Here is a 10,329-nt window from a genome sequence, read left to right on the forward strand (position 1 = left end):
CAAACAGTTTATATAGTATTGACAGACCTGTATAGCTAAAGAAACTTCAGCAAACAGTTAATATAGTATTGACAGGCCTGTATAGCTAAAGAATATTCAGCGAACAGTTTACATAGTATTGACAGATCTAAAGTCGCGCCAGTCAAAAATCATAAAAAGCGACATTTAAAGTTATGGTAGCCAGAACAAGTTCGCCGTTTGCAAAAAAATACGATTTTCATAATTATTGATTCAAACATTAATAAATAATGTTTAAACAATCAAAGTAACACTCCTGGCTAAAACAATTGATAAAATATTGTTTTATTTATTGAATTCATTCGAAATCGGTAAATAATCGATAACTTGGAGCATGTGAAAAGTGCTAAGATACTGTTAGTGTTCCTTTGAAAATCTTTTTAATGCAATTATTATTAGTTAAGACTATTACAAAACATTATAGATGTGTTACTAAACATATTTAATGACATTTTTATATATACTAAAATATGTGAACAAGTTCCTATAATTTGAAAGAATTAATACATGTACTGGTATGTTGACGACTTACGCCATTCAGAGCCAGTAACATCGTGGCGATTAACACATAAGCAGGAACATAAAAATGAAACTGCTCTAGCTCATTTATGGGTGTTATAACTAAGTATAAACTGTCAATATTTGCACATGAACGTATTGTCAACTCGTGATTAAAACTTTAGAGGGACAGAGAAAGTCGTTAAGAGAATGATTGTGTGGTGTTATAATGTTGTTTTTTTAACCAAACATGTCGTGATTCGACGAATAATACATATAGGTATTAATAGTACTTTTACATTCATGACGATGCTTTTTGCATCGTGTTATTTTTTTAAACAATCCCAACTTAAAATGGGCATGCATTGCCGGATGAATAATGTGAGTCACATTGAGACATGTATTATGGCCCTACCTGTTGACGGCGCATTTCAACATCTGATGATTGTACGTGACTGTGTGTTATTGGTTTTAAGATCAGTGCAACAATAATCTTTCTGTGAACGACAATTAACAAACAATCGACGTTAAAAAAACTTCCAAAATAAGCATCTAGATTTCAAATTGAGTTATATTAATGAAGGTCAACGCATAAGTCACATGCTTGCCATTGTCTTATAATACAGATAAGTACGATATAAATTGCAGTAGAAGCCTAAATCGTTCCTATTTTGTATTTATATTATAACATGAACAAAGTAGGGTAGTTCGTTTTTAATTGATTTACTACTAAAGTATTTGAGGTGTTAACGTGTTGCTTTGGTTTGCACATTGCATCATAACTTTTTTTACAGTCAACCCATCATCTATTATCAAAGGGATAATGCCAGTATAATAAAAACAATATTTAATGTACATGAGCCGTGCTGTGTGAAAATGGGGTTTAATGCCTTCTCTTTTAAGTGTCGCCCCATATTAACATGTGCAGTCCACACAGGCTAATGAGGGACGACACTTTCCGCTAGTATGGTATTTTTCGTTTAAAAAAATTCTCTTCATAGCAAAAAACTAATCTGGGTGGAAAATTTCGACCCTTATTAGCCTGTGCCGTCTGTACAGGCTAATCTGGGGCGGCACATGTATTAAACTCCTCTTTCCCAAACCGCGGCTCAAATATATGCATACACATTTTAGCATATGTTATATAACTGTTCCTGAATAGCATATAGTGTCTTGCTGCTCTTCCGCGTTCATTTCATAAAAGTACGTGTAAAAAGACGTATTAATGAATGGCAGAAATTTACGACTTATCAACCGGTAGATCGTAGACTTATCAAATTCTCAACCGTATTGTCATCACTAATGACTGAATTGTCATTTTTACTTCTTCTCTGTTAACACATCACCATTAAACCTCTAATTAGCACGAGACATTTTCAAACATTTTGGACAAGCGTATAAGAAAAATATTTAAAAATTCACCAGGTTGTTCATTCGCGAGTTTCTGTCGCCAGCTTATTTGTTTTGAAAATTGTAAGGTAAGGAAACAGTAATAAAAATTACAGCAAACCACGTTACAGTCATGTAAAAGAACGACGATATCATATATATGGACACGCACTTATCTGACAGGGATATTATTTAATTGCGTACCCTGTGATGAAGTAACGAAATAAAGTTCACAGGATTGTGTTTGTCCCTTTTAAACTGCGGCGCATGGACAGAGTTGAGGATTCCTTGTAAACACAAGAAAACCAGAGGTATGGATTGTATTTATGAAATAAATACTAATAATCATACAGAACAAAAACACGAAGTTAGAAAAACACATCACATAAATTTAAAAAACAAACAATAAATCCGTTATTTAACCCAGCATACACAGAATCGCTTATTAAAGCGGATAAATAGTGGACACTGCTTTTCTAAAATAAAAAATGATTAGTGCATTTTTTGTTCAAAACGGCATATGTGACCATGTCAGCAAAGCTGGTCAAGGTATAATGAAGATATTTATTTATCGAAGTCTAACATATTTTTATTAGTTGCCCGATTTAAAAAAAATCGCGGGCAATTTAAAGTATAAAAGTCGATTACTCAAATATCACAAGACACAAAATCAGAGTATCTTATCAAGGATTGAAACAATATACTTCTTCAATGGCAATGAATGGGAGAAATGTTTGATCATTCGTCAAAAGCAACACATGTCCATTTGTATTCTATATTTGGGACAATTCAAAATAAAAACCTGCGAATCTATAACAAAAATAAATAACAATGACGTGGAAAATACTTTTTTGGAATGATGGGGAAAACTGTTACACTTTGTGCGCTGCTGTTGCTTATTCATAGTTTGTTGACATGTTCTGGTAAATGAGCTTTTTAAAAACATTTAATATGCATTTATCTTTGTCATCTGAAGTAACTGTATCCGGTTGACTGATGCTGTTGATAAAACAATAGCGTGTTTGTTATTTTCACTGCATATGTTGTCTGTTTAATAAGATCGAATGTTCTTTTACCAATAAAACCATATATTTTATTGAAACCCATATATTAAAATGGATTGCTCTAAAACCTTTAGGAAGAATATTATAAAAGTGCTGGTATTGCTCGCCAGAGGGTAGTCCGTTTCAAACAGGGCCCACGACCCTGCCATGCTTGGTGAAAGCACTTACCGGTACATCGTCGGATACCCACGGCTGCTGATAACGCTCCGCTAATATAGGAATGGAGAGTAACGTACGTAATGAATAGACCGGTGTTGTCCGACGATGTTACCGGTAGTCTGCTATGACTCCTTTTGAGATTCCCACTGCCCTTTCAAATTATGCTGATAGCACTTAGATTTGCGTGTGTCTACTTTTCAGATGCGTTGAATCTGTCAAGCTTGGTGGTATCACTTACTGTGTTGTGTCTCCTTTTCAGACGCCCACGCCCTTCCATACTATGTGATATTATTCAGTTTGGTGTGACTTCATTTCAGATACCCACGTTCCTGGCATGTGTGGTGATATAACTGACTTTATTGACACTCATTTCCAGATAACCACAGCGTTAGTATGCTTTGCGATATAACTTAGTTTGTTGTGTCTCTTTTCCAGATGCCCACGGCCCTGTCATGCTTGGTGATATTTATAGGTATGGTCCACTTTGCCTCTCTCATGATTCAACAGATACCGATGCCGGACGGCTTGAAGGCACATTTCGATGGCGCTAAAAGAAAGCACAACGTTTCGGACATCCCGGGTGTGTATTTTTTATTTGTTATAGCTTTTTCGATATCCGTATTTTCTACCACTCTCTGTGGATTCTTGAAATAAATATACACCTTATAAGTTGGATGATCGTCGTGAAAGATATATGGTTTCGCCTAACATAATACACGCTAACCGTTTAAAGACGACGAAGAAAACAATGATAAATCATAAATTACCAAACGAAGACAATAAACAACACAAATGTTCAGATCCTGAATGCAGTCTTTTCAATAATTATAACTATCTGTCAAATCATATGAAAACACATGTATTAATTCCGAATGTTATTTACCTATCCGAGAATTAACAGCAGTACGTGATAAATGGTTGTAACTATTGTTAAACCAATATTATTCGTCGGATTTTCGTATGTCCTCACAACCACGAAATAAACTGTACAAAGAACGCTTAAAAATAATGAACGAATTTAAGATCAAACGAAAATGCCAGATTTTATGTTTCCAATAAATTCCATGCAAACGAAATTAAATTAATCTACGGTATATTTTGGTTCTATCTCAGGCGAGCAGATATTCTGGGAATGCATGCAGCGTGTCATGTGGCAGATGTCGGAGCAGATGGGACACAACGCGACTAGACAGACACGTGACTACCTCGACCGTCTGCTTCAGCTCGCCGTGGATCCGGAACGTGACCGGTTTCCAAGGATACGGAAAGAGTACCGGATGATGACGGACGACGAGAGAGAGCGATTCCATAAGGCTATCAAAGAGCTAAAAGAGGACAAAGTATGTATTTGCTTTTAAACGCAATAATGTTCTCGTTTATTTATGTATTGTATAAAAAAATATATTTTGTCTGTTAATCGAAGCCCTTTTGTTTACAATAATCTATTTATACCCTATTACAACAGAAGGTGACTTACTATACATACGCATTTTATTTCATTCTTTGTTCTGGCTTCATTTTAATTAAAAAGTGTATATTAATGAAGGCTCTATTCTCACAGTAACATGTCTATCCGTTGTGATAAAATACAAAAACACGCAGGTGTTATATGTCAATCTATAGTTAAATGTGTATTCTTGGTCATCACAACGAAAACTGCCTGTATATCGGCCAAAATACTGGCTACACTTAGCTCCCTGCAGTTATCTGTTTCATTTTCAATTGTCTCATAGTATCGGCCCTATTGATTGGTTGCTAATACTTGTTACTATGCGCATGTGCTTGTTCTAAAAAAAGTACATGTAATTAAATAGAAAAACAAAACTCTTGATAATGTTGTTCTTTAAATATATTTATTAAAAAAATAAGCGGCATATAGAACAATTGACAAAGCTACAATTAATCCATAAACAAACCAACATAATTGTGTGTTACGTTATTTAGAATCATGGCATTACCCTGGAATAAACATGGCCTACTTTCCAACGAACACCTGAAATCATGAGAATGATCGTCCTAATAGTCATGGATTACCATAAATAAATTTCAACATCTAAAAAATTGAAAAAATGCATTAACTTTCCAGCACTTCTTGAAGGGTTTTCGTTAAAGGCACGCCACTATGAGGAGGACCGATACTATGAGAGAAAGGGATATTAGCATACCGGTAATGCGGAAAGCATTCAATTAGTCAGCCCGGTCTTCATCGCTTTCCATTTATTGCATATTGTCATATCAAGAGCAACCATAGATGTATGTCCTCAATTTTGAAGAGGTAAATAAACATTGGCCCTGCAGTAATTATCTCTGTCCTTTTTTCCATCAGACGCTGGAGCCGGATGTGTACTCAGCAGTGGCGGAGTTGCACGCAGGGGAAATCATTTCCATGGCTCATTTCGGTGCGGCGTTCCTCGGCTGGCATCGCGTGCTCCTGCTTATGTAAGCATCCGTTTTCTTAGCACTATTATCTTTCTTAGCACTATTATCTTCGCTTTTTACAATCCGAGCTCCGTTTTCTGCTATTAAATCTTGCTGCGTGTGTGCATAGAGTTGTGTGGAAGTAACTAGTGTTGATACATGGGCATACGATGTATCCGTTTCATTAGAGTTTTCACGTCTATAAAATTGAACCCTCAGACAATATAGAACTAATGCTTACCTTATTATGACTTGTCTGTAATGTTATAGGTTAACAATTAACATGGTTTCTAGTATTTTGTTTATTGTAATGTTACCAATAGGTTAACAATTAACATGGTTTCTAGTATTGTGTTTTTTATTGAGCAACATTTGAAGAATATTTTACAGTGTAAGGTATACGGTAAATCTTAATCGTTCAAACATGGTTAATTCGTTAACATTTTGCTAGTTTAATTTAATATCATCAAGTGACATTATTCAGTGCACATATTTGCAGATTTGAGACAGCTTTACGCTTAAAAGACCCGTCCGTGTCCATCCCATACTGGGCGTCGAACATGGACGCAGAAATGGACGACCCTACAAAGTCTATCATCTGGTCGGAAAAGTTCCTAGGCAACGGGGACGGCTTTGTGACCACGGGACCCTTTGCAAACTTCAAGGCACATACATCGGATTCCATTCTTATGAGAAACATCGGGGTTTCCGGTTCTCTAATGACTAACGAGGGAATACACGGTGTGCTCTCGCAAAACAGAACAGCGGATATATCCAATCCGCGAGCTCCAAAACAAAATAACTTAGAATTGCAGCACAACACGGTCCATGCGTGGATTGGTGGAAACATGGACGACCTGAGTCAAAGCTGCGAGGACCCGGTGTTTTATATGCACCACGCGTTCGTAGATTATTTATGGGAGGAGTTCCGAACGCGTCAGAAAATGGTAGGCATTGATCCCGAAACGGACTATCCTGATATCGATTGGGGCGAACACCAGCACGCTCCGGATGCCCCACTTGGGTTCGGGGACCTTAGAAACATCGATGCTCTAAGTAACGTGTTCGCGGATCTTGTCAAATACGACCCATCGCCCGTCTGCACAAGGACGCACCCGACGTGTATTTCAAAGTTTCTCCGCTGTGACGCGTCCAGAGCGTACCCCGTGTGCGTGAGTTTGTCTCGCGAGGAGCTGAACAGTGAAACGGAGCGACCCAGCGAGCTTTGCGTGGAGGCGCAAATGACTCGTGCTGTACAGAACAGCTTCTCGATTAATCTACACTGTGATGTGCGGAAATGGGTATATATACCTGTGAAAATAGTGTTGCAGAGACCTCCCGAGTTCTCGAATTACAAGGCATACCCGGTGTTAAATAATGAGCCCGTCCGGAATACAGACGTGTTTTCTACAATATCTATCGATAAGAACATAAGTCATCATCTGGCTGCGTATCCGAACTGTAAAATAACAAGTTCGGCAGCAAGAAAAATATTTATTGAGTCTAATGGTCTGAACTATTACGGCAAATACAAGGATTTTACCATTCTTGATCAAAGACATGCTCTGTCGTCTGCGACGACTTACTTAGGTGTGAAATCACCAGAATCTAATCACACTGATGTGATAGTGACAGCTTTCGATTACTGCGGGCGCACGTGTCGCCCTTTTTGTCTCGACATAACCGTGTCTCCGCCAAAGTCTAGGCCCTGTTCCGGCGTCATTCGCGTCACGGAAGACGAACCGAAACAATATGGCCACAATTACGCGGAAGCTGTTAACATGCGTTGGAGTGCCAGCGGACCGGATGAGCTTCCTGAAGAGGCTCCTTTCCACTTCATTACGTTTTACTGTGATTACTCGGGCCATTGGCCGTGGGACGAAAGCATACAAAGAAGCGTTCATGGTTCTAAAAATATATTTAACACACCACAATTAAGAGAGTCGTTTGATGGTCATTTTCAGGAGAAGATTCCTGGTATTAATTCGCCTCCTCCTCAGTTCCCCCATTCTCATTCCCATTCCACTCGTCTTCTTCCGCCACCATCTCTTCTTCCCCCTACTGGCCCACAAGCTGTGTCTAAATCACAAAATGATAAAAACGAAAGCGCTAAATTCACAAAGCCGCTTATTAAAACTTCACCGAGAATAACTATTATACGTGCTAAAAGCCGTCGGCCTGATCCCAAACAGGAAATCTCTTTACCAGCTATTCAAGCAGCGGTCAGTGCGACACGAATTCCGAATATCAGAACTTTAAACTTAAGTAGCGCAACAAGCAGGCCAGCAGGTCAGCTACACCGGCGTCAACAACACCCGGTACCACAGCAATCGCTCCGCCAATTTCATCTATCTCAAACCACGCCGTGGAACATTGCAACTCCGTTAAGCCAACCCGCCGTTGTCAACACGCGACAGGAACGGCTGTCCACATTCACAGCACCTACCTCATCGAATAGATTGTTCAATCAGGAACGCTTCAGCGACTTCCTGTCACAGTCGCCACAACGAGCGCCGGACATGATTGCTTTTAGAGGTTTGTACGAACGGACATGTGATACATGTATTCTGTTAAATATAGCGTAACAGTAAACATTCCTTGTAATCATATGAAGTCATAACATTATCTTTGGATTCGTGATGTTTATACATGACGTAGGTGTTAATGTGTATAGAAGCCTTGAATATATGATCTTTAATTAGTTTACAACTGATTTTTTATACGGATTCTTTTGATCAGCAAGCGACACGTTTTCATAACCACAGGATTAGCTAAATCAGAGACTTAAATGCAAATATACTACACATTAAAGAGTCAATAACATGCAATGTATTAACAGTGAAGAAAGCCTTCCGGGTAAGAAGAGAAATTATTATAATTTATGTAATGCCCGCAACTTAGTTTATTGATAGAAGTTCGTTATCGGCGAATATACAGCGAATTGGAGATCTGATACGTATGGATTTAACCAATATGGCGTTAGTCCGATTTATTTAAAAGACACACCAAGACACACCGATGTTTATATATTTAAGCGATTCTCATTCCGTGCCTTGTTAGTAGAAAGCTCAATCATTTCTGTGTCGAAGTAATGTTTTTATTTCAAGTGTATATACTATTTTCAGATGGCTGTCGCCTCAACAGAGCGTGTCAGCTCGCGATGTCGTGTTCCCCGTGCAGACACAAGGCGCGCCAGCCCTGCCTCCCGCCCAGTCGCTTGGTGGCAATTTGTCTTAATGGCGTATATACTGTCGAGAACAGATTTGTAGAGTTCACCGGTTAAAGTGTGTTTGCCTGTGGGCTTTATGTTATTTCTTTCGAGCAAGAACATAAGAAATCGAAATGAAATGTTGACAGTGATGGGGTGTATGCGCCAAACGACTAAATTAAGTATGACAAATAGCGCCTCAGAGTGGGGAATTTTTTTTATATCGGTTTGGAGCTTCGCACAACTCGATTGATTATTTTAAAACTCACGACTGACGAAATAAGTTCCTGTTGGTGCGTCACGAGTACTATTACCACGTGCTTTCTTTGCGCAGTGCATCGATATTTGTAAATAATAAATCATCATAATAAATAATGGGTACTTAATTGAGTTTAATTTAATTAGGTGGTTAATTAGGTTACTGCGACAATGTTTTATAGCCCACTACATCATTTTAAGGATTTTTAAGTTAAAAATTGTCTGATTCGGTGAGTTTTAATGGCAAACCTGTTGAAACATTTCACGAAATTACGTATTTTGATTTTAATACATAACAGTCTAGAATAAGAAAACACAATTAAACATAAGTTGATTATGTAAATAAACAATAGTAAGATAATACCTACGTATTGTTGATTCGGCTGGTATGCATACGCATTTGATTTTTTTAGTAAGAGATCTATTAAGGTAGCGCACCCCTAATGATTTCCCGCGATTTCTTCGAAGGATGAAGAGCTTAATATTAGGTGCCGTAGCCTAGTGGTTAAGGCGATAGACTAGAAATCTTTTGGGATATTCCCTCGCAGGTTCGCATCTTGCCGACGACGTAAACTTTTTTTGCGACGCGTTTTATTTCTTTTCTAACGTAATTTGATTGAATATGGCATATAAGCTATGTTTATTGTTAATTATGTTGCAAATTTTATGCACATTCTTCAATTTTTAAAATTAAAGCAACGTTATGGCTAAATTGGGTGATTTACTGCTGAAAAATACGAACCATGCATGTTGCATTTTTATTTTTATTTCAAACAGTAAGCGGTGAATCTGTCTACTTCTTGGTATTTTTGCTGTATATAGTGTATCTATAAAAGCTAAGTTAAAAAAAATGCTTAAATGACACTATTTTTAATTTTATGACACTTTGTTTTAAACCAACCAAATTTCTACTTGCCTGAAACCACTTACATTTCATGGCGCTCTTCCATAAATAACAAATTATAAAAAATAAATGTCTGTAAAAGAAAACTTTGTTCATCTTGTTTAAACTGTAAACACCTTTACTGCATCTGTACACACCAACTGCATGTCTATATTTGGAAATCTGGATGGATTATGGAACTTTCACATACCCCAGGGGTGCACATAAACTGGACAAAAGCCGAGTGTGGGGGTGGTTTTGAAAAAATCAGTATATTTTTTTTTAAATTGCATGGAAATACTTCCTAAAAATGTGCATGTAATTCAGTGCAATGATGCTGAATAAGAAAATAATAGATTCGATTATATTTGGATAGGTATCCATTACGGGTGCACTACCTTAACTTACTTTATTAATCATGGATCTTCGATTTG

At 37.6% G+C, this 10,329-nt stretch overlaps 1 protein-coding gene across 1 annotated transcript; it reads left to right on the forward strand.

Moving 5' to 3' along the window:
• Positions 1 to 6,057: 6,057 nt before the first annotated feature.
• Positions 6,058 to 9,804, forward strand: LOC127845694 (uncharacterized). The gene is made up of 2 exons (XM_052376779.1): positions 6,058 to 8,081; positions 8,672 to 9,804. Exons 1-2 carry the CDS (start codon positions 6,107 to 6,109, stop codon positions 8,827 to 8,829), a joined length of 2,133 nt encoding a protein of 710 aa, XP_052232739.1. The 5' UTR covers positions 6,058 to 6,106; the 3' UTR covers positions 8,830 to 9,804.
• The last annotated feature ends 525 nt before the right edge of the window (positions 9,805 to 10,329 follow it).

This window comes from Dreissena polymorpha, chromosome 9 (assembly GCF_020536995.1).
Source record: "Dreissena polymorpha isolate Duluth1 chromosome 9, UMN_Dpol_1.0, whole genome shotgun sequence".
In the NCBI taxonomy this organism is placed as follows: Eukaryota; Metazoa; Mollusca; class Bivalvia; order Myida; family Dreissenidae; genus Dreissena; species Dreissena polymorpha.